General features: G+C 39.2%; 1 protein-coding gene across 2 annotated transcripts in view; it reads right to left on the reverse strand.

Moving 5' to 3' along the window:
* AUH (AU RNA binding methylglutaconyl-CoA hydratase) overlaps positions 1-24,917 on the reverse strand; it is a 38,931-nt gene extending 14,014 nt beyond the window's left edge. Inside the window, exons 1-10 of one of the 2 annotated variants that reach the window (XR_009558313.1) lie at positions 24,626-24,917; positions 21,516-21,583; positions 21,341-21,428; positions 17,861-17,947; positions 13,542-13,634; positions 10,982-11,038; positions 4,771-4,958; positions 4,212-4,362; positions 1,600-1,650; positions 762-809 (exon numbers count right to left, since the gene is read on the reverse strand). Coding sequence is in view for 1 of the 2 variants with exons in the window: in XM_035100283.2 (XP_034956174.2) it covers positions 762-809; positions 1,600-1,650; positions 4,771-4,958; positions 10,982-11,038; positions 13,542-13,634; positions 17,861-17,947; positions 21,341-21,428; positions 21,516-21,583; positions 24,626-24,893 (948 nt within the window). In the remaining variant the exon portion in view is untranslated. The remainder of the gene's footprint in view (positions 1-761; positions 810-1,599; positions 1,651-4,211; positions 4,363-4,770; positions 4,959-10,981; positions 11,039-13,541; positions 13,635-17,860; positions 17,948-21,340; positions 21,429-21,515; positions 21,584-24,625) is intronic. The other variant, XM_035100283.2, reaches the window with a different exon arrangement.
* Positions 24,918-25,951: the final 1,034 nt, after the last annotated feature.

Genomic DNA, 25,951 nt, shown 5'->3' on the forward strand with positions numbered 1-25,951 from the left:
ATATTTTACATAAGAAGCACCTTATGTAAAATATAAGATAAAAGTTCCGTTTCCCACCATGGAGAACAAAAAAACAACTATGACATTTTCCCCTTCTGACATATGTGGGTGGAATTTGCAGGCACTCCAGAATAGATTAAACCTGCCAAATGCATCAATTTTCATGGTGTGAGAGTAGGGCTCTTGTGCCTTTGACCAGAAAGAAATTCAACTGTTTTAAGCTTTTTCTAGTACAGAATGTTTCACCTACATACACTCTGTCAGATGGCTTGTTACTTGTGTGTGACTCTTGATTTATTTTTGGCCTCCACCCCACCTGGCCATGCAAATTTGGTGGATGTCTAGGCCCAGAAAATCCTGGTGACCATGCTACCTGGGGCTAATGGAAGTAGCATGTCCAGCAACATTTGAGGTGCACCATGTTGCCCAACCCAGCTTTAGTAACTTATGGGAATATTTACCATTCGTTTTAACAGGGAGACACTAAGTGTGTGATGCATCCATTCAGCATAATGTATAAACAATGTATCTATTATTCTCACAAAAATATTGAATGCTTGACAGATATTTCCAGATCTGCATTAACAAACATTAGCACTACCAAGAGTAAAAGTAAGCTTTATATTAGGCCTATGATAATGAAAATGCAGGTCACTGATTACTTACATTTAGAAATGGAGAAATACTTATAATCTTTGACACAGGTGGGGTGTTTTTGTTTTGTTTTGGAGGTTTTTTTGGCATAAATTTGAGGTACATACCTGAGCGTAACAAGCTTCCTCAATTGCTAAACCAGTCAGCAGATCCACCTATGAAACCGATACATGAGATATTTACACCATAATCACTGCTGGAGACATCTAAAAAACGAATTCTCAGAAAAAAGTAACTATCTATGTTAAGTCTGCAAGTTCTTCATATTCTGTCAACTTAAGTTGCCAATCCTCTTTAGTTGGGACCTCGCTCACTTTCCATTTTGGGGCCAACAAAACACAGGCACAGTTGTTGCATACATAAATAACTTTTCCTGACACCCAGGAATTTCAGTCTGGGTTATCCCCAACAAAAATGAGTCTGGTTAAAACTGAAGGCTGAAAACATGTGATGGTGAGATAGCTGCATGTCGAAATTTGCTGCCAATCCCCAGCGTATGTGTGTGCAGGTCAGAATTAAAGTTGCTGCGAAGTGAGGGCAGTGAGGAACGCCAAAACCTTCTATTACAATGTACGTCAGAGACAATAAGCAACCCCCGCCAAAGAAAAATGATGGGAGAAGCAGTTTCAAAGGAAATGTTTGGCATACTTCCCTACCACTAATGCACTTGAAACAATTTTCCCCCATCTGCTTTAACCAACATCAAGATTGGGTTTGTGTCACATCTACTTTACCCCGTAATATAACTTTAAGATTCCAAAGTTTGCTCCCCCCTTTCATTCTGTGTCATGTCTATAATGCAAGCATGAGATCGGAGATCATCTTGCTTTTTATTTATCTGGAAGCTGTTCTGGAAGCCTTTTTTTTTTTTTTGCTGAAGAGCTGGGTAAAATAAATGTTTTAAATGACTGAACTGAGATAGCAGGCACAAACATGTTCTTTTACCTCCATTCCTTGATTGATGGCCAGTTTTGCAACTCTCATTGCTATGGGTCCCTAAAATTAAAAATATATTTAATTTAGTTTTCCACATACAAAGGAGGATATGTAATGAAATAAAAATAGCTTAATGACTCACTTTAGCATTCTCAGAATCTGATAGTAGTATTGATTACTGTGAGAAGAGCCAGATTTTCACTACTCTGCTAGACATCTTGGAAAACACCACAGAACACAAGCACATTTTGGGGTAAGTGTTTGGGACCTCATAATTTTGGCATGCTGAGCTCAACAGTTCTATGTACTGGTTGTGTCTGCCGCCCAAGGAAGTGCTTTTTATATCTCATGCCAGAGCACTGTATGAGGAAAATGAAACTAAATCCAAATATGATGTTCTGCCTGAAGGATAGTTTACACAAGCTCTTGAAAACATAAGAGCTGTAAGAACTGCTATCAGACATACCAATTTAACATTGCACAAACTCTTCAATTAGTGTTTCCACAATGATTATAATATATATAGCTTAACACTCCTTCAGTAGTATTTGAAAACCGGCCTAGAGGTTGGCAATTGGATGTGACTGCACTCTCTTTGAAAAATCAAGTACAGTGGTACCTTGGTTCTTGAATTTAATCCGTTCTGGGAGTCCATTCGACTCCCTAAACCATTCAAAAACCAAGGCATGGTTTCTGATGGGCTGCAGGAGCTTCCTGCACAAATCGGAAGCTTCGGAAGCTGCGTCGGACGTTCAGCTTCCGAAAAACCTTCACAAACCGGAACACTCACTTCTGGATTTGTGGCGTTCAGGAGTCAATTTGTTCAGGAGCCAAGCCGTTCGACTACCAAGGTACCACTGTACTCAGCTTCAGAGTTCTTCTGGACTCAGCACCATTGGTGGACGCTGGTGACTACAAATGCCTTTTACTATGGGATATGACTCTAACTAGAAAAGGGGGAGGACTTTGCCTCAAATACTCATGCCCAGCTTACCTGCAAACATGACTACTGTATTGTGCTTTATGTGGGGCTACCTTTAAATACACTTCCTTTGGTATAGAACACAGCCAGCTGAAGGCTTTGCAAGGCAAAGTGTTCGGTTCATTGGTTACCTGTTCACTTTGGAGCCCAATTTCACATACTGGCATTGTTGGTCAAATACCTGATTGGCACCTGATAACCTACCTGTCATCACTGCAAATTAGATCAGTAGGCACAAGAGACAGAACCTTTTGTATGGTGGCCCAGTATCTGTGGAATTCCTCCCAGGAACTTTATGTTTGACTCCTGAAGGCTGATGGACTCTGAAGGCTTTTCAATTTTGACGTGTTTTTAGATAGGGCAGGAAATTAAGTTGCTGCTGTTAAAGTGTTTAATTCGTTTGGATTCTTAAACTGGACTAGTCTGTATTTTATGCTGCTAGTTAAGCTCAAACACATACTGTTTTGTATTTTGTATTTGAGTTGCTTTTATCATACAGCTTGTGAGTTATGAGGCTATTTACTCTGAAAAGTGGCATAAATATCCTGAAATTTAAAAAAGTAAGTGAAAGTTTATTAAGTTTTAAAGCCAAAGAGTCTACCAGCTCATAATTTACAAGTGTTATTAATCATTTCTATTATCTCGTAACTATCTTTCTTATTCTGGTTACAGTTAGTGCATAACATTCTATGAATCTCAAACTTCATTCTCACATAATTTCGCCCAATGTCTTCTTTCCATACATGATCTGAGCTATTTTTTGATCAAGTGGGCATGTTCCATGCCGTAACCTCCTATTTTCAGTTACTTTCAGCATACCCTAGCATGGTGCACTGCGTGCCTTCTTAGATTGCACAAGTTTGCCACGATAGCAAAGTTTCATTAAACACTATCAGACAGGAAAGAGCATAAAGCAAGCCACAGATTTGGAAATTACTTCCTACAACCAGCATTAGCCGGACTCAAGTGTAACTGCTTGTCTCAGTGGGACAAAAGCTGTTAGATGTACTCATTACAGATCCAGGTTATTCTACAAATGCTTTTGAGTACACTGGTTGATTGATACAGTTGGACAAATACAGCAAACAATGGCTTGGTTTGCACATCATGGTAAGCCAAACTATGGTTATTCGAACCCGCAAACTTACATGCTCCCAGGGAGAAGCTTGCAGCCACTTTGCTCGTCCAATTTTTACTCCCATGACATGCTAAGTGGTTTGGTTCAGCATGCTGTTTTTAACCTCGGCTTGTGGCTCTCTGCTCGCTAACCACAAGCTATAGATCAAAACAGGTTAGGACCGAATTGGACAAACAAAAGAAACTGGGAAATGTTGGTATACTATCAAATGAACCCTTTACTTTGCTTTCAGCATTGGCAAAGCATTACTAAGGTAACGTAAAGAGCAAATATCATGATTTGAATTGTGAATGGGATGTATATAGTGGAAAACAACTGGTGGATATAGCAAAATTGATAATCCAGAGGAATCTTAAAATGTGCTCTCTTGAGTCGTGAATTATAGAATAATTTTCAACCACAATGCCATTCTGTACAGCAAGACCAGAAAGTAACGAAATCGACAATTCATTATAAATATGTATAAAATACATTTTTTAAAGAATATGTAAAGCTACATACCTAAACACATTTACATGCATACAAATCCCATCAGTTAATGGAATTTGCTTGTGTTTAGAATTTGAGCCTCCAATTACAAAGTGCCTGTTCAATACTTTTTGTTCATGCAGAGAATCTGTAGATTTTAGTTTGGAAAACTGAATAGGAAATTCTAGAGACAAAGAAATAACAAAAAATTGCCATAGTGAGAATTCTACTGACAGCCTCATAGAAACAAACACGGCTAGGCATGGATAACATGGATGGAAGGTTTAAACATAACAATTATATTTAAAATTTAGCCTTAATTAATATTTGTAAAAGTTACAACAAACAAAAATATATGGATTTAAAACACAGGTATAATAATGGCAGAAGGAGGAAATGCTTAAGAAGGTTCTCAATTAGTACCATGAGGAACTGGTAAATATGGGGTTTGACTTCTATTTGTTTAATATTTATGGTATTTAATTATAGTTTGTAGCAATCACGTTTTTAGCTTTTCCCCAGTTCTTTTCTCCACTCCACTTCAATGAAAAGTAATTGATCATTTAAACAACTCTCTCAATTTGGATTGTACCTGAGGTAAAAATTCTCTTGCCAGAGCTAACGCCTTTCTATAGGCAGCATCTCCTGCGTCATTCTGTTCCACGGCGTGACTGACCAATCCTATTGATTTTGCTTCTTCACCATCAACAACACGTGCAGAAAAGATAAGTTCTTTTGCCAAAGACACTCCAATTGTGCGTGGTAGCCTTTGCGTCCCTCCTGTGGTTTAGGAAAAACAAGAAAGGAAGTGCAAATGTTGATTCTGCAGTAATTTAGCTTAACCAAGTATTGCCACTAACAAACATTTATACCCCACATCAGCCACTATAAGGGTTATCAGAACGGCTTACGATAATAAAAAGGAACCCAGCTACACATTACACTCAACTGGCCAAACTTCACCCGTCCACTTTCACTGGCCAATAGGTCTGCTCTCAGATTTCCAAAAATACTTAAAATATACAAGAATCTGTGAAACAGGCACAGCTTGCAGTCCTAGACCATTGTTACCTATACAGGAACAACAAATTGAAAATCATATTGTTCCATCAAAATGGTAAATGAGCCTTTATATTGCTGGAAACAAAATATATTTGCAATGGAGGGAGGCCTCCCTAGAACGGTATGCATAATAATTCTTGAAATTTCCAAGGGGAGGAATTTTAAGTACAGAAATCATTGGTGATGTTGCAGGTCATTTGAACCTGGTTCAAAGCAAACTCCACAGGTTCCAAAGACCTGCCTCATGGCTTGAGTATACACAAGATATGCTTGATCTCTTCAAGGATTCTGTCTACATGCTCTCAGTCTGAACAAACGAAGAAGTATCCAACAAAATGGGCAAGATGCCCCTATGACACCAACCAGAAGCAAATCAGCATTCAAAGAGAAGCTCAAGTCAGTGGAATCTTTAGCCAGCAAATCTCCTAGCCTCATTCTTGAATCTCTCTATATGTGTGGAATGGCAATGCCCAGCACTTCTATCAGGTCACAACTACCCAGCAATCAACATCCTACCACATATTTATTTTTAAACAAAATACAAAGACACTGATGTGGTATCAGAATAAATCTCTATGGATTAATTCACCTATTCACTTTTAATACAATAAGCACATCTCTCATCAATGATTAAGAGAAACATAGAAGCTGGTATTTGGCCCAACAGATACAGGTGCAAATTCTAGTTATTATTAAGCAACAGGCTAGTAAGCCTTCTAAAGAGTCATATCAGCTTCTATCAAGCAGAATCTGATAAGTGTAGACTGCCGGATGTTCTGCAATGATAATGTACAAAAATGTGCATTTCCTGCCAACCGCAATCAGAAAAAGGAAGTGACACCCAGTATATAAAGTAACTACTTAGAATAGGCAATCCATCAAGATATTACAGATGAGTACTGTTAATTTTTTTATAGTGTGACATTATTGAATGGAATAGGAAGGCTATATTTCTTTAAAACAATGCTACTTTATTTTTAAACCTAAAAGTTCAAGTTTCCAATTGTGGCAAACCTTCTATTGCCTCAGCATGACAATTTAGGTTTCCACTAATTCTTAATCCACCAAATAAATAGTCAGTTAGGATAAGTCAGTATGGAAATAAAAGAAGCAGTGGATAGTCCTCTGCACCATTGCCATTGAGAGGTTGAGGGAATATTACTGTTTAGTTCCATCTCAAGAAACAATGGAGGTGGAGAATAATCTTAACTGTAACTGGCCCAGCCAATTATTCAAATATTTACCCCCAACATTCCTCAACATTCTCACCATTTTAAACTTCTTTCCTTCCTCCCAGAACAGTGCAGGTTGGGGAAAGAGGACCAAAACCCCCATAATATTCACTTGTGGCTTGGAAATTGGTACCAAGCACGCTGCAAACTTCTCTCTCCTTTTCATTCCTTTTTTCCTATAGAGCAGAAAGCACTTTTGCAGACTAGGACAGTCCCACATTCTTCCATTTCCTGTAGCACCTCCACGGCAGTTCTCAGGTGGGAGTTCTGATGGACGCACTCCCAGCCCAGATTGTGGCAAATCCTTTAGTAAGGTTTACAATCTTGCAGTCACTGCAGAGTTTGTAATGACACTGGAAGGTCCTAGAGTAGGCAGATTACAGATTTTTAGGGCAGGGTGGCTAACCTGTGTCCCTCCAGCTGTTGCTGAACCACAATCCTATCACTCCTGAGCATTGGCCAATGCTGGCTGGGGCGACAAGTGTTGTAATTCAGCAACAAATGGAAAGCCACTGGTTATCATTCAAGTATAGAGTACAACTAAGAAATTCGTAGCTATGGAATAAACAACATATTGTATTTCTTCTACTCATAGTACCACTATGTCATAGTTGTGATGCCCCCTAGCCCAGTGTTTCCCAACCCGTGTGCCTCCAGATGTTTTGGGACTACAACTCCCATCATCCCTAGCTAGCAAGACCAGTGGTCAGGAATGATGGGAGTTGTAGTCCCAAAACATCTGGAGGCACACTGGTTGGCAAACACTGCCCTAGCCTCAGCACCCAAAGTAGCAGAACCAGTGCTGCTGCTCTAAATCCACCTCTGATATGTACCATGCTACTTAATACAATGAGTGGTGAGGAACTCAAGGCAATTCAACCAGGTAGGTTATGTTTTGTTCAATTTATGGGTATCCAACCACTCTTAATACTGCATCTATACGTTTAAAAAAGCATCAAGAACACTTTCCCAAGATAAATATAGTGAGAGGATAAATATTATGCATCACTAGCAATAATTTTGCTCTAATCGAGCAGCTAGCTGGTTTTCATAAGCTGCCTTAAGAATGATTCTTTCATAAGACTCAAATGCCCTATGTTGAGTATACAAGGCTGGAATATAATCAGCTAACAAGACGACTATTTCCAGACACGTAGCAGTGATGGACTGCAATCAGTAACAGGCCTATGGTTAAATTATTTCTAGGGCACTTGGTGTTATGTTCATGAAATAAGAAGTGGCCTTGATGCCAGTGCATCATTATTTCTATGACTCTGTGTTTTGACCACCAAATAAATCTCATAGCTTGGACCAGTGCCCCAAACTAGTGACCTACTTTCAATGGGGTGGGAAAAGAATGGAAAATCGTCCTTTAAGAGTAGATTAGCTGCAAGTCTTCATATAGCAGAATAGTAGCATCCGGTAAGCAGCAGTTGAACCACACACACACAAAAGCTTTCTATTCGAATACAAAGCATCAAAAACCAATTATTCAAAATTTTACTTTTAGGGATAACTTGTTTAAAATATTTTTCTACAATCCAATTTTGGAGTCAAACTAAACCCATTTTTTAAAAAGCACAAAAATTGCTTTACTTTATTAAACTGAGAAAAAAGTTTTAGAAAAAAATAATTAAGTCCGCTGTTCTCAAGACATCTGTGGTGAATAATATGAACACAAGCATCTGTCCATAATGACAGGTCTGCGAAAATTAAGGAATCACATATCATTTAAGAGATGCTGATGATATAATTCAACCAGAAACAAGTCCTACTAGCTATTCTTACTTTTGAGTAAAGTAAGAATAGCTAGTAGGACTTGTTTCTGGTTGAATTATATCAGCAGACTTGGCATTTACTAGTATACAGATAAGCACATAGCAGTTTGAAAAATGCTTCACTTTACTTTTTACACAATCAAAAGTGTACAAATAAACCCTTCTTCAGAGGTAGGGGTTAATCTAACAAAAGCTTCATAAACAGGATTTCACAAATATTACCTTGGCTTACCAGCAAGCCTCCAAATGTGGTTTCCACCAGTTGCTTCCCATCACCCCCCACCCCCACCATCATCTGCCATGTGAATAGGCTTGGGGTGGAGTGGAGTTGGGGCTTGCTTTCATTTGGGAGGTAGAAAAAGACTATAAATAGGAACAAATCATTATGTTTCTTACTCCCCACCCCAATGTCAGCAAATGCACATTAAGAGCCTGCTTTTCTCCCAAATCCTCCAGCGTGCACAGAGGCTATGCTTTCACATTTGGTTAAGAGTAGTACATGAAGATTTCTGCTGTCTCTTACCTACTCTAACCACAGTACTCTAACTCAAGCAAGAGTTTGGAAAAGGAAATATATACTGCCAGATGTCCTTCTTGCCAGAAGGCCAGGGGCATTTACAGATTAACAGTCTCTCACTTACAACTCACATCTAACAGCTTTTCTAGATAATGTATTTAAAATATTTATATACCACTTTTCTATAAATATATATACAGTATATCCAAAGCGGTTTACAACTTCAGCATACATTGACCCTAGTTCACACATACTAACTAAGTGACAGATCAAAATACTAAGCATTAGATAGGATTTGAAAACCAGGATTTTAACATTGTTCTCCGATATTCATATTGTGTCTCTGATGCATCAGCTCTAGAAATATTTATCAAGCGAATTACAAAGAGATTCATTTGAATTAAGTCTTATTTTAACTTCTTCTTTAAAAAAATATGTACAAACCACAGTTCTCTGTAATTTACAGAGCAGAACTAATCCACCTATTTCTATTAACAATCTGCATACTTAGTTTAAGTACTTGGAAACCAGGGTGGCTGTTCAAACATCTGCTTTCTACACTATTAACAATTCCCTTGAGGCTATTTATTTAAAAAGAAACATAAAATAATTATTACCTAATATTTTCAATTCAAACAAAACTAAGTATTCAGCAGACTGGCAAAACTGAGAAACGACGTTTTATTGCAAAAAACAAAAACAAAACCCTTATATAAATCACAGATTCTGATGCCAGAATCTACAGTTAGTTAGATCTTGCATAGAAATATGCAAACTTCAATTTGATAATACAGATTTTTGTTATTATCTGAAAATGAAAAATTAAGATCTCAAACTCTTCATCGGTCATGTTGATAAATGTAAATGCCACACATTTCGGTTGTAGTAGGGAGAAGAGAAATGTTTCCAAATTTTTCTACATATATCTATATCTATATCCTATATAATAAAGTCCCTGTGTCTCTGCGTCCAGATTCTGTGTGTCCCGTTTCCGCGCTACTGCGCACGTGCCCCATGGACACAGGGATTGGACCAGAGACTTGGAACGCACACGCACGCGCTCTCCCCCCCAACTCCTCTGCCTACCGTTTACCTACCTGCGGCCGCCAACCACTCGCTTCTAAGCAGCAGCGTGAGGAGGAGGCTGCGAGATAGACCCGTGCGCTTCTCTCTCTCTTTCTCTCTCTCTCTCTCACACACACACACACAAACCGCCCGCCCGCCCGCCGCCACAGCAAACCACCTCAGGCGGTCACTGGAGGGAAACGCAGCTGCAACTTTCCCCTCTCACGGCTGCTGCTTTTTCCCTTTGCCCCTCTCACGGCTGATTCTTTCCCCCTTCGCTCGTGCAGGCAGCGCGTCCCGGAAAAGCCCCGCTCGCTTCTCTCTCTCTGTGTCTCTCTCTAGCGCCCGTTTATTGAACGGGCTGAAATACACTAGTATATATATAAACAACATAAGTGTGTGCACGCGCACGCATACTCTCTCACACTTAGCCAATAAAACTAAACAGGGTTATAACTGATGTAATGCGTCTTCAAACTATAGTAAGATGACAATAGTCAGTCATTCTATAAAGCAGCTGGCACCACACCTTTAATACTGCCAACAATTAGCCACCAGTAATGGACATCAATGCTCCCCCTAAAACTGATTCAAATATAAAGAATTTTCATCTACAACAGCTTATGGGAGCGGGTGGCACTGTGGACTAAACCACTGAGCCTCTTGGGCTTGCCGATCGGAAGGTCAGCAATTCGAAGCCACACAATGGGGATGTTAAAAAAATGTGTGATAAAAACTTAACTTATCCTGGGGCTGAAGAGCACTTCTTAAGCATCATCCTCTGGAAATGACCATCTAAGTAGGACCAGAACCACCACAAAGCAGTGACACCCAGCCCTAACTCAGCCAACTGCTCCAGAAAGATACCCTGGTTGTATCAAAAGCTGCTGAGAGGCAGAGGGAAATTAACAGGGACACATATTCCCTGTCTTTCTCCCAACATAGGTCATCCTACGAGGTGACCAAACAGTTTCTGTGTAAAATGTAAGTTGATTTCTAAAACCTTGCTTAAACACCCCAGAGATAGTTTTGATGTGTGTCAAAGGATATTAAAAGAAACACATTTTAATTTTTAAAAGGTTTACCAACAAAACCAAAGACACATGAAACAACCGAAGCTTATTATATTATTATGAGAAGATTTCATACCTGCACCAGGAATGATAGCTAACTTCGTTTCAACGAGACCCATTTTTGCAGAAGTAGCTTAAAACAAACAAACAAATAAACGGACCAATGTTAGTTCTTATAAAATTTGCATATGGCTTTAGAAAAAAGAAGCCTATACGAAATAAGCTGTTGATGCACTGAATCTGCTTTTAAAAAAAATAAAATAAAAAGTATTTAAAGAGGCATTTATATATTTTTATGTATAAAAAATTACAGTGAAGGCACCTGCCTGATATCAATAGGCAGGAACTTCCTAATATGCATACACCACACCACGTTGAATAAATATGCTTGTAAGTTGGAACCGTCTTGTGAAATACACTCTCCCCCCTCCCCTTTTAAACATCAGTGATGTTTCTGTGTGAAAGATGGAGGGCTGCAGAACCAACAGACAGGATGTATTTTGTTCATTAGTCCAGGCTTCTTCAATATAATATATGGGATTGCACTCACAGGAAGAGTGCAATCCCATATATACGTACAACTACTCAGGATTGTTTGGACTAGAGAACAACACATAGAGGAAGCTGGAAGGCAGATCTGCTTGACAAGTGAACCCAGTGAAACACGTATGATATGGGCAAGATGCAGAAGACTAGCTAACAGAACAGTAATAAACTCCATCATAAGAAAGAAGCATGATTATGTATTTACATCCTATTCAGGATCTGTTAAGAGAAGAGTGTTTCCCATAATCTTTTGGCAGCCAGTGTGACATGTTAAAAGTAGCTGAAATAAATTAAAAAGTTTGTTCTGGGTATAAGCTTTTGTGTGAAGATGTGTGCATGCACACGAAAGCTTATACCCAGAGCAAACTTAGTTGGTCTCTAAGGTGCTACTGGACATTTTTTTTATTTATTTCGACTGCGTCAGACCAAGGCGGCTACCTACTTGAATGTTAAAAGTAGGTTAACTTTAAATCCCCACCCAGCTGTAATGATGACATTGCTTCTCAACCTAATCTACTTTCACATTGTGGCTGTGAGAAGGGGAGGGGAAGAAATGTCTTTAATAAATAAAACAGTGTCCCATAAAATGGGACAATCCCACTTATTCTGTGCTCCTTGACAGGAAGAGTGGGATCCAGATGTGATTCTGGTAATTCTATTATTCTTGAATAGTATAAAAAGGGCAGGATCAGTGATTATATTTTAAAAAGTCAAGGGATATGCCTTAATGGTTACATTTGTAGTCTTCTCTAATCTGCAAGTTTAGAGCAGTTTATAGAACTGTCTAAGAACCAAGTATTTCTAATTGTTACCAAAGGACTTACAATCAACTAATTATAAAAGGAAACAAAACAAGGCAAAACAATGAAAAGTAGTACTGTACAGGTAACTCACAACTTACACTTATTTAACATATGCACTTGCAGTTTTATGTGCGTTGTCAAGAAAGTATATATATATATATATATATATATATATATATATATATATATACAGTGGTACCTCGGTTTATGAACACAATTGGTTCCGGAAGTCTGTTCATAAACTGAAGCGTTCATAAACTGAAGCGAACTTTCCCATTGAAAGTAATGGAAAGTGGATTAATCCGTTCCAGGCAGTCCGCGGAGTAACCGTTCATAAACTGAAGCGAACTTTTCCATTGAAAGTAATGGAAAGTGGATTAATCCGTTCCAGACGGGTCCGCGAAGTACTTAAACTGAAGCGTTCATAAACTGAAACATGGGTGTAATTGGTTCCGGAAGTCTGTTCATAAACTGAAGCGTTCATAAACTGAAGCGAACTTTCCCATTAAAAGTAATGGAAAGTGAATTAATCCGTTCCAGATGGGTCCGTGGCGTTCATAAACCGAAAATTCATAAACCGAGGTGTTCATAAACCGAGGTTCCACTGTATATATATATATATGATACAAAAATAGGATGCCGGGGTGGGTGGGTGGAGAAAGGGACCATTTTTAGCTGGTGAAGCAGGAACAGCTGGCAATGTTGGTGCTGTTTTCATTGTTCTTTCTCAAGAATTACAGGGAAACACTATGAACACTTTCAGCTTAATTCTGTGCATGCCTACTCAGAAACGAGCCCCAAGTAGTTCAATGGAACTTATTCCATGTACAGGATTGCAGTCTCTGGGTTTCCCCCCACAACTAAGTAATATGTGGCAATTCAAGTAGACAACTGCCTGAGAAAGGCTTTCCAGCCAGCATCTTACGCTGAAATGATATATGGGAATTAGTCCAATTGAATTCAGTGGGACTTTTCCCCATATATACATATACAGGATTGCACCATTAAGCCTGCCCCCTTATCCTCTAACTAGCTTGTTACCTACAGTGCCAAAAGTTACCAACCACACTGAGTTAACCTACTCCAGATGCTCTCCAAAGAGTAAGAACCTAATGAAAGTGCAAAGCGAGAGAAAAATGCTAAGCTTAAAGAACTGCGTCATTATCTTAATGTTCAAAATTATGTAAAATAAATTCAGTATTGAAAAAACAAGCTCTCCTTGGTAACAATTAAACAACCCCCCTACAATATTAAGAGTGTTAACTGTAAAAAAAGAAAAAGCCTTACCTGCCACTCTTATGTCACAGGCTAAAGCTAATTCTAGGCCGCCACCTAATGCAATGCCATCTATTGCAGCAATAGTTGGTACTGGAAGGTTAGCTGAAAGGTAAAACAACAATTAACAAACCTAAGATATGGAATCATTTGCATAATGCACTTCATTCATCCCCAAGGCAATTTTTTTTCGTAACACAAAGTTGATTCAGTGAAAAAATGTTTCTGTAGGCAAATTATGCAGCCTCTGTTTTTTGTATACAGTATCTCAATTGTAATCTAAACTCTGACCACAAAGACATTCAGAATGCTAACAGCAATGCAACACTGAATGGTAGGATAATTTCAAACTTCAAGGTAAGTGAACGTGCAGTATTCAGTTGACTCTGCTTTTCACCATAATAAGCAACAGCTGCGGCTACAGAAGGATGATCAGTTTGTTTCCAGTCTGTGTCAGTTTTGCACATGTTCATTCATAAGTTCATCGCATCCCATTTCAGCATCAAACTGCTTTTGTTTAAAAACTGCACAAAATTTGCATTATTTCATGATACACATCTTGGTACTTTTTAAAGAAAAGAACTGTATCATAAAGTTTGGAGATATGTAAAAACCAAAGGGAAAAAATGTTCCAATCTGCCATATATCCAGGAAGAGTAAATCATGTCAGCTCACTTCAAAATGCAGAATAAACGAAATCCTTGAGCATTCCTATGGAACAGTTGCTAGATCTGTTAAAACACTGGTGAGGATGTAACTGAGAAGTTGCCTACTGTACTTGTAACATAGGAGAGACTACATAGCCAAATCCCAAGGAGTATATTCACAATCCAATACTACTCACCTTATTTTTTAAGTTAGACACCCACAGGCACGCGCACGCACACACACACATACAGAGAGAGACTATTAACAAAGGAATGTTTCTACAGTAGCAGCTAGCTGCCTTTACACCTTCAACCACATCCTGTGCATCAGCAGAAGAGGTTAAAAACTGATCCAAATACCCTGTTTCCCCAAAAATAAGACATACCCATAAAATAAGCCATAGTGTGTCTTCTTGAGGATAAATAAATATAAGACAGTGTCTTATTTTTGGGAAAACACAGTACAGTAATCAGGAGATTGAAATCTCAAACTGACACTATAGCAAATTTTGCCCTCTGGTTCGGCACAATCATTTAGAGCAGTGATGGCCAAACTTGCTGTTTTGGGACTACAACTCCCATCATCCCTAGCTAACAGGACCAGTGGTCAGGGATGATGGGAACTGTAGTCCCAAAACAGCTGGAGGGCCAAATTTGGCCATCACTGATTTAGAGTATATAGAAATATTAGCCAGTCTATGTGAGGGTAGTTGAAGTCACCCATTACTACAATGTTTCATTTTGGGGATGCTTCCCTGAATTCATTCTTCATCTCAAGATCTCCCTGAGCATTTTTATCAGAGACACAACAATAGTACATTCCCAGTACATGTACTTAATTACTCTTGGGGCTAGGTATTATTTTGCGAGGAGTCTGCCCCTTCGGCTTTTCTAGCTTCTTGGACTCAATGCTCTCTCTGACACACACAACTACATAATCTCCAGTATGTCCTTCTCTGTCCTTCCTATAGAGTTTAAATCAAGAGATAACTGTGTCCCATAGGTTCTCTCCATTTCGCCAGTTCTCCATTAAACCCACTACATTACTGCCGTTCTCTAAGACCAAGCACTTGCCTTGGCGGCTTCTAGCATTTTGACCTGTGGTGCTTTGGCCCGTCTGAATTGTTGCCCTGTGTCCCTGCACTTACAATGCCTAGTTCTCCGCCATCCCCAATTAATTTTTCATCATTTTTAACAGCCCTAATCTTTTAAGGTGTCAATAATTTTCCTTTAAAGCCCACATCAAAGTTGATCATTTGAGATTTGTGGTGTTTTGGCTTATTTATACTAACTGTGGGACTGATCTGAAGAATTATTTCTCCAGAGGTTCAAATAAGCAATGTTTCCTCACTGGATTTTGTAAACAGAATGATCTATTAATGTTCTGTTTTACCAAGTACTTTTAACATTAAGTGCAGACCTGCATCAGTAATGGAAATCTCAATGCAGAAAATGAAAGTGGACAATTAGTCTTGGTGTTCCTATGCGGCAAAGCATGCATCTCTAATTTTAGAGTAAAAAGCAATACCAAAAATAGCAGGCTTTGATATTTTCCCCCCGTCTCAGTGTCCAGGATCTATAGTTTCCAGCTTAGTAAAAAATGCTTATTTTTATATCAAAGTGATGTTTAGCAAAACACCAGTACTTTAACAAGAAATAAAATAAAGTAGCAATGCAAGGGAAGCATAAAACAACAAACAATTGTAAGATATTAATTGTTAGAAAATGCTTGGGTCTTATTCAAAGGTTGCATTCTGAAAATCATATTCAGTCATACCTCAGTTTAAGTACTCCGTGGACCTGTCCGGAATGGATTAAGCCACTTTCCATTACTTTCAATGGGAAAATTTGCTTCAGGTTAAGTACGCTTCAGGTTAAGTACAGACTTCCGGAACCAATTGTGTAATTAAACTGAGGTACCACTGTATTGACTTAACAAGCCTAGGTATGAATTAGCCTTCTTGCTATACACACAGCCCATTCTCCTTTCACACAAGTGAGTAGAACAAGCCAAAATGTCTTCTGGAGTTTTCCATTTTGTCTGAATCAGAAAATAATGTTAACAGCTTCAGATCAAGACAGAATAGTAAATGATAGTTTGATGTTGGCTTAATATTCTGGTTTGTTCCAATAACGGAAACAATAGTTTATCGCTTGCTTGCTCCTCTATCAAGTAAAGGAGTTTACAGCTAAAAGCCTCACTCCTATCTCCAGTTATTAGGCAGAGACATGGTCATCCAAACTCACCCAGTAACTTCCATCATTTATGAACAGTAGAATAGGGGATGCAGACTCAAATAATTTTTTAAAAAAAAACATTCGAAATCTAACAGCTTACTTTTAATAGCAATTAAACAACAAATACACAATCTAGAGATGTGATGCATGGACAAGAACTAACTGTTGGAGAAAATACATCATAAAAACACAACATATTACTGCAACATTTGAAATATATTTCCAACAGGAGTGGTATAAATTAGAGTACTAGAGATTAACAATCCTTCATAAAAATCCAAGCTTGTTAGTATACCTTTTAGTACAGTTTAAGGCATAAAGTATTATCATTATCATTATTATTATTATTATTATTATTATTATTATTATTATTATTATTATCATTATTAAAATGTATATACCACCCTATACCTGGGGTTCTCAGGGATATTCATAAGATAAAATTACAATATAAAAACACAAAAATACATAATCAAAAATAAACAGAAACATTTAACGGGCTGAACAACACTATTTATTTAACAGGCTGAACAACACTAGTTATGTTAACGGGCTGAACAACACTAGTTATGTTATGAACTGGATCCTTTGTTTATCCTCTTAACCTTCTGTCCTACACCTCCCTGTGGCCCAAACCCAGAATCATTTACATTTCGAATTTGCCCCTTAGCATATAGATCTCCCTCATCTCCTGCCAGATTCTTAGCACTTTCCTTTCTCCTTATATGACAACAGTACTGTAGTTTCTCCCACCTCTGTGTTTATCGGTCTTCTTTCTTTTCTACCTAACTAATCTTATAAGCTGTTGTTTCAGGCACCATCTTGTGTGTGGCTCTCATCTGTATTTGTTGTAGTCACTTTGCATGTACTCACTGCTACATGCATATAGAGGAACCTCCCTATTACACACTGTAACTCTGGGTGCAAGATCTGAGGAAAAACACTTCTGGAGGTGACATCTCCATCCATCCATCCAAGTGTGCTCACAACACCACCTGTGAATGTGGACATTCTATTTAGCATCTTACCCCAAAGAGCTAGAAGTCTTATTTCAGAAAAAGACCTTATTACAGAAGTACAATAGATTCTGGAGCAATGATTTCCCCAATATTGGACAATATTAGAACTTATCCAAATAGTAATGCATTCTCAATTGCTATTATTTCAGGAAGGTGAGGTATTGAATTAGTTTTATACATTTCTTAATGTTTTAGAACTGTACACTCATAAAATAGGATTTAAAAGTAAAAAAGCTAGCATTTAATAATACATTAGTGGTTGTTTTTATTAAGGTATACATAAGCTTTATGCATATTAACTCTCATATTATGATTTCATAATATCTGGACAGAGCATTTCATATAGCATAAAACCTTCAAACCCTGAGACTCGAAACAAACTATTAATAATATACTGTTGTCTATGATCAATGAGATTTTCACTTACCCATTTCATTAATAGTTGCCCTTGCTTTTGAGACAAAAGAGCTTACTTCACTAGAGTGCATTTTGACTCTTTCTTTAAGGTCAGCACCTGCAAAGCACATTGTCTGGTTACAGTCATATTCAGGTTTTATAGTAGTATCAGCTCAAAGAAACCATAGATGGCATCATTCATACTTTCAAGAAAAGCAACTTGAGCATTTTTCAGGAAAACCTATGTGTATGATTAGCTCCTGGCAAGATCAGGGGCTCCTGGCTCACCTCTCTTTACCAAACAGTGCATATTATGTATGAAAATATTTATATAAATAATTTACTGAGAACCTAACATATATTAGGCACAGAGAGATTAAAAAAAAGGAACAGATCTGACACACAAAGGCCTGGTACAGGCATAATAACCCAAATCCCCAAAACATGGCTAGGATATTGAAAACACCCTGAGGTCTTCTTCTGCCAATCACGTAACTCTCACAAGTCAAGTCACTCCTTCCTACACTTTTGGGAGGTGATCACGGTTGCCTTCATGCAAGAGATACAAAACAATTAAATCAAGAACGAATAGATTAAAAAACAGTTTCTATCCACGAGCTATAACCATCTTTAATGCTGTAACTAAATAATATGATCCTGGGGAGTTGTGATGGGTGTGTATGTATGTGTGCTGTAATTGTGTTTTTGTTTTGTTTTATGGGATGGCATTCAATTTTGTTGTACTATGTACGATGACAATAAAGTATCTATTCTATTCTATTCTATTCTATTCTATTCTATTCTATTCTATTCTATTCTATTCTATTCTATAATGCAGTGTTACACCTGAACTAACACTAACCCTGATTACCATCAAACCAATGAAGTTTGCAACCAAGGAGATCGGGAAAGCTGTCAATGCTGGATCAAGAAAAAGAGATGCACTCTCGATCATTTAGAGAAGGCCTAAACCAGGCATCCCCAAACTTCAGCCCTCCAGATGTTTTGGACTACAATTCCCATCATACCTGACCACTGGTCCTGTTAGCTAGGGATCATGGGAGTTGTAGGCAAAAACATCTGGAGGGCTGCAGTTTGGGGATGCCTGGCCTAAACAAATCTGTCTATGTGTAACACAATGACAAGGGATATAAAACAATACCACACTGGCACACAACAAGTGTGAATAGAAGGTAATACCCATACACCCCTTTTATTGCAATGACCATAACCCTTTTGTGAAGGCAGCTGTCAGGAGGAAGTATGATGAGCTAAAACAGAAAGGGGTAATCTTGGTCCTGCAGTGGCTATCAGACTCCCAACTCTCTTCAGCCAAAATATTAAATCTCAAGATGGCGGGAGTCATAGTCTAACATCAGGAATGCCGTAAAATCTCAATCCTGGACTAAAAGATTCCTTTTGGTTTCTATAAGGGTGAGTCATGGGCTGTCGTGGAGAGGAGAATGAGTCATCAAAAAATAAACCAAGATTAGTACCAGGTGGATGCAACTCTTCATGTAGATACCACATAACCCTGAAAAACAATCTCTGCACAGGGTTCCAAGCACTATGATATTGAGAAGCGTACATTTGTGGGTAACATATTTTTTAAATCTAAAATGTAAATGGTAAAGAACAAGGTCATCCTAAAGTATAAATGAGATATGTGTCAAAGTTAAAGAATTTATCCAAGCAACAAAACAGATTTTGTTTCAAGTTTCATTTTTTAAAGTTTTCTCTCAGGAAGAGCACTCCCTGACAGCTGTTAGAAGATTCTGTACTTACAATGAGAAAAAGCTTACTGAAATGAACACCAGCTACTGAAGTATTTTTACCTAGTCTAAAAACAAACCACTTGTCCGCATAATGGGAAAAAAAAACATTATGCTTTGTAGACCAAATGCACGTGTACGCATAATTAAATGTGACTCAAATGTTTCATATAATCATCCCACTCACAGTACAGAAATAGCTAATACATATATTAAAAACCAAAGATGGCAAAAATCTAGTGATGCTTTTCTTCTGCCCAGAGAACATAAAAAGCACGTTTAGCAAGTGAAAAATAAAAATAAAATGAAAGGCATGTGTCAGAACTTGAATAAAAAGTGGCTTTTATCATTTTTCAATAATACATCATATCTACATCAGGAACTTGCAGCAAGCAACATTTTTAAAAACAAATTTTAAAATTAAAATAACTAGCTATTTGTACCGTAGCAAACCCACTCCATATGCCCCTTCCACCAAAGCAACAAAACTCAATCCATTTCTTATCTTACCAATCATCATTACTTCCAGTGTTGGCTAATTAGCCTTCAATTAATTAGCTCAAATTAGCCCCCCTCCTATGACCTAAAACTGAGTATACAATGTAATGAAAGGATTTTAATTAGATTAAAATGAAATTAAATGGAGTCTTAATACCTGATATTCACTTCTCTCCTCCCCACCCCAATGCTACATGATTTTGTCCAATAGCCCTCCAGCTATTACATGATCTTCCTGTCCATTTTCAAACTTATTCAGCAACACCACAGCAAACACATGCCATTCACCTCCAGTAGATAACAAATGACCCCAGATGAGCACTTGCACAAACTCCACCCGTTTGACACGAAGTGCACTCTGCAAAATGAACCAACCACACAGCCACCATAGCACTGCCATTTAGCAACGACCTATTTGGACACATGGCTTTCTCCAAGCCTTCTAGCCATAGCTGCCAAGTTATCCCTTTTTTACAGGGATTTTCCCTTATGCTGAATAGGCTTCCTCGCGAGAAAAGCGAAAACTTGGCAGCTATGCTTCTAGCTTCAAAGAGCTACTGGTATATAATGTCATAGCAGCAACGCAGAATACATATCTGAACGCAGACTCTCAGCACTTTCACAATGGCATAATGAACATGGTATTTATAAAGTAATAAAAGTATGCAATCATGTGTTCAGTTCACAATACTTTTCATTTGAAAAGTGCAACAGATTTACCAGTATAAACAACTATGAAAATTCTCTCCTATAACTGGCTAAACTGAAAATAGCAGAGATACCATAGTGTTCAAGAGCATGCATGCATTCTGGCCTTGAATGCTTGATGTCTGGTACTGTGATGAATTTTCTGTATTTATCAATGCAATTGATCTTTAATAACTGTAAATTTTGACCATACGTAATACTCAATGGGAGCAAACTTGAAAATGTAGTTTATTTAATATTAATCAATAGAGAGACTGATTAACTTAGCTTAGAATCATTGCAGACCAAATAATATGTGCTCTCAACACACTGCCAAACATACTCGACTATACAACAAACATTTAGAAACACCCGTGTCACTGATTGAAAATTATAGCACTTTATTTCTCTAAGGAGGATAGCAGATGTTATATATATAAATAAATAAAAATCCAAAAAGGCTGAATTTACTAAAATAAATTTTGGAGTCTCAGTCATTTCTACTTATTTTGATTATGTATTTCCAAATGGATAACAAAATTAAATTTGCATACCAGCACAAAACACCCCAGGAACTTCACTTCGGAATATAACCGTCCGTACTTTTTTGTCACTTTTCAAAGCTTCCATAACTTTTGACATCTATAGAGAAAAGGTATGCAAATTGTCAACACTTATTTTCAACACTTAATGTTCATAGAAGACTAAGTACAGTATTCGTCCACTTACCATTTTTATAAGGTTTTTATTAAGTGCATTTTTTGCATGTGCTCTGTTTAGTCCAAGTACCACAATTCCTATACACAGAAAGAAAAAAATAACTGAAATCAATAGTGTGCATAAGGTTTATCCCACATTTAAAAAAATGTACCTATGTTATCTACTGACAAAAAGCCAGTCTACTTAGTGCATAGCTGCCAAGTTATCCCTTATTTTAAGGGATTTTCCCTTATGCTGAATAGGCTTCCTCGCGAGAAAAGGGAAAACTTGGCAGCTATGACTTAGTGTGAATAACTGCTATTTGGCATGAAACATGATTATCTCTCTAGTTGATCTATATTAGTAACTGCTTGAATTAAATCAGATCCACTAAAATTAAATCAGATCCATCCATTGATAGTGCACTAATATATTTGAAAACACTCATCTTAAGCACCAACAATAGTTTATGTTTGGAAAATTAGTCAACTACTAACTCTTTATCACTACAACAAAGCTACTGTGTACACTAACAACAGAGCTGATAATGTTAAGTCAACAGAAAGCAACAGGCACTGACCATATGCAATACATTTGTCCATGTTATTTTTAAATGCAGAAACATTTCAAATAACCTGCCTAACCAAAGAGAATTACTGTTTTAAGACACAGTAACATCTGGCGAATTTAAGGGGCAGCTTAAGGAGAGATTATAAATTTGGCCAGTAACAGAAAGAGCTCCTGGGCAGGAGTGGTTGGGTGAGTACAGTTAGGCTGCAAGCCGAAGTATGCTTGCTAGAGAGTACTGGTAAGTGTCATTGAACTCAGTGAACTTCTAAGTAAACATGTTTACTGTAAACTGTTAATAGATAGGATTCTAGAGATTTTCTTTTCCTCCCCTCCTCTCATGCATTTCTGTGGGTTTTCTAGATAAAAAACTATGATTATATTAAACACATTATTAGCCAAGCTACTGGGCTATAAATCTAAAAATGTACAGTATTTAAAACTATTCATCCATATAAAATTTCAGTATGTGAACTTTTAGTTACAGAAGATTGTAATAGGCATTATTTCACTAACCCTAGGGGTTTTCCTAGGGACAAGGTCTACAAACTCCTTACCCTGCTTTTTATGTGGTGGGCTTGATGGGGTCACATAGATTTACTCCTATACATGCATTGTGCACTTGAGTCCTTTTATTCCATATGAATACAGACGAACACTGTCCCAAACAACAGAATCAAAACTCCCCCCCCCCATTTTTGAATCAAACAACTATTCAACCAATACTGTGCCTACAATGTACGTTTTCCTCTCAGTAGCTAATACCACTGGACACAACTTACATCAGAATTTAAACTTTCCTCTACATTATACTGTACTTTGGTTCCAATCCTCCCACCTACTTTTAGAAGAAAAATGCATCAGGAATGGTCAAGCCTCTAAGAAGAAAGCCAAAGGTATAGGAATGTTTAATCATGCCTTGAGTTCAGAATTCTCAACTGCCTCAGTCACTGCAGCAATAAAAGTACTGAAGTGGCAGAAGACAGTACATTATGCCATATGAATGGAACTGAAATCAGGCTGTGGCATGTTCAAAGAACATCACTAGGAAATTGTGATTCTCACTAACTTTAATTTCCTTCCAGTTGTCCAAGGTGCTCAAGACAGCATACATAATTGTGCATCCTCTTGGCAACACTGCAAGGTAGATTAGGCTGGGAGATACTGATGGGCTCAAAGCCACCCAGTGAGCTTCAAGTACAGTTAGGGAGCTGACTCCAATCTTCCAAATCCTTATTCAAGAGTACACTATATCCCACATTAGCTTGGAGAAGTGGCAGTTCCTAACCCTTTATTACGAGTTGTCCCACACCTTATTACAAGTGGCCTGATTACACTTTCAAAATTTAATATCGCATTGAAAATTTGAAGCACAAGCCTACTGATATTTACTCAGAATTAAATCCCATTGAGTTCAAGCTGCTTACTCCCAAGGTGTGCACCATATTACAGCTTTAATGTGCAAAATACAGAACTACTGTATTCTATAGAAGTAGGTAAAAGGTAAAGGCAAAGGACCCCTGGACGGTTAAGTCCAGTCAAAGGCAACTATGGGGTTGCGGCACTCATCTCGCTTTCAGGCCGAGAGAGCTGGCGTTTGTCCACAGACAGCTTTCCAGGTCATGTGGCCAGCAGGACTAAGCCACTTTTGGCACAACGGGACACCATGATGGAAACCCGAGCGCACGGAGGAACGGCGTTTACCTTCCCACTGCAGTGGTACCTATTTATTTACTTGCACTCATGTGCTTTCAAACTGCTAGGTTGACAGGACTGTCTAAAATAGTGTTTCCCAAACCTGGGTCTCCAGTTGTTTTTTGGACTACAATTCCCATCATCCCTGACCACTGGTCCTCATAACTAGGGATAGTTATAGTCCAAAACAGCTGGAGACCCAGGTTTGGGAAACAGTGGTCTAGATCAGGCTTCCTCAATCTCGGCCCTCCAGATGTTTTTGGCCTACAACTCCCATGATCCCTAGCTAGCAGAACCAGTGGTCAGGGATTATGGGAACTGTAGTCTCAAAAAACATCTGGAGGGCCGAGGTTGAGGAAGCCTGGTCTAGATCTAGCAGCAGTCCAAATAAGAATCTAATGCTATCACATAATAGTGACTCCAAATAAGGTGCAACTAGCATCCTGAACTTATATCCTGCCCTGGGCTCGTTTCTATGTGTACGTGGGAACTAGACAACTAAGAAGCGAAAATGAAATGAAATGAAACAAGCCCCTTCGAACACAACGACAGAATTCAGCATCCAACTCATTTGGGGGAAGAGATGGGGAATTGAGCTGCGCATGAGCAGTGGAGATGAACCGGCACGTACGTCGATGCCCCCGCCCCCGCCCCATTTAAAGGGCCAGCCGCTTAACGTCATCATCTCTTAATTTGACAAGCCGGTTGGCGCGTCACGAGGAATTTCCGCAGCGGGCGAACGGGCAGACCTCAACGGAGCCCGGGGGAGAGAGAAGCGCCTCCCCGTTACGTTCATATACACTTCCTTCCTTCCCGGGGCGTCAGGATTTCTTGACACGTGCCGACGAGGATCCAGCCCCCCCCCCCGTTATAGTCACCTTTGTGCTCGTCGTCCAAGTAGCGCACCCGCAGCTCCTCCTCGCCGCCCGCTTTCGCCTCAGAACTGTAGCCTCTTGCGGCCGAGGGCGGCAAGGCCGCGAAACCCCTCAGAGGCCGCGAGGGAGAGCAAGAAGACGAGGAGCAGGTGGCGGACGGCGAGGAGGAGAAGGAAGACGAAGCGGCGGTCGCCACCGCGGCCAGACCCGCTCGGCGACGCTGCAGGAGGCTGAGCGCTGCCGCCGCCGCCGCTGTCACAGTCGCCGCCATGTTGCCTTGTTTACAAGCACGCGCCGGGCAGCGGCGGCGGCCTCCTCTCCTGCCTTTCCATTGGCAGCCCGCTCGCCACGTGACCGTCTCGCGGCGGCGCCTGATTCCCTCCCCTCCCTCCCCCGAGCGCGCGAAGTCAGAACCTTCCGTTGTCGCTGCTCCGCTAACCGTCGTCTCCTCAGGGCTTCCCGGCAGGCCAAGAAACGGCGACCTTAAGTTAGCCAGGGCTTGGGGATCTTCCTCAGGTAGCTGAATCGGTCGCGGGGTTACTTGTTCGTTTTTTTCCCCACGTCAGCCGACGCGGTACGGTTTTGGTAGGACTCGCCCAAACTCCTTTTTTTTTTTTTATAAAAAAGCCCCTTCCATAGTCAGTTAAAGGGGGGGGGCGGGAATGGGGCCGTGGAAGGTGCGCCTCTGACTCCTAGGGTTGCCAGACTCAATAGAGGACAGGACTTGTGTGCCTTTAATTGCCCTGCTCTCTTTTGAGTCTGGAAACTTGAAAGAGAAACCAGCAGACCCTTTGTTTAATTAACAAGCAAAGGGTCTGCTGGTTTCTCTTTAAGGTTTCCAGTCCAGACTCAAGAGAGACTAGGGTAATTAAAGGCACAGAAGTCCTGTCCTCTATTGAGTCTGGCAACCCTACTGACTCCACATCCTTCCCCCAATCTGGAAGCGCAGGAGCCCAGGTCCCATCGGCTCCAAAAACAACAATAATAATACCACCACCACCAATAATAAAAAATTTATTTACAGGTAGGTAGCCGTGTTGGTTTGCCCTAGTCGAAACAAAATTTAATTTTTTTTACTTCCAGTAGCACCTTAGAGACCAACCTAGTTTGTCATTGGTATGAGCACACGAAAGCTCATACCAATGACAAACTTAGTTGGTCTCTAAGGTGCTACTGGAAGTATTATTATTTTGTTTCAAATAATTTTATTATTTGTATGTTGCCCATCTGACTGGGTTGCTCCAGCAATAATAAAAAAGGAGCCAAGGTCCCATCGGCTCTAACAACAACAACAATTTTATTACTTGTATGCTGCCCATCTGACTGGGT

Source organism: Zootoca vivipara, chromosome 11 (genome assembly GCF_963506605.1).
Source record: "Zootoca vivipara chromosome 11, rZooViv1.1, whole genome shotgun sequence".
NCBI classification, from domain to species: Eukaryota; Metazoa; Chordata; class Lepidosauria; order Squamata; family Lacertidae; genus Zootoca; species Zootoca vivipara.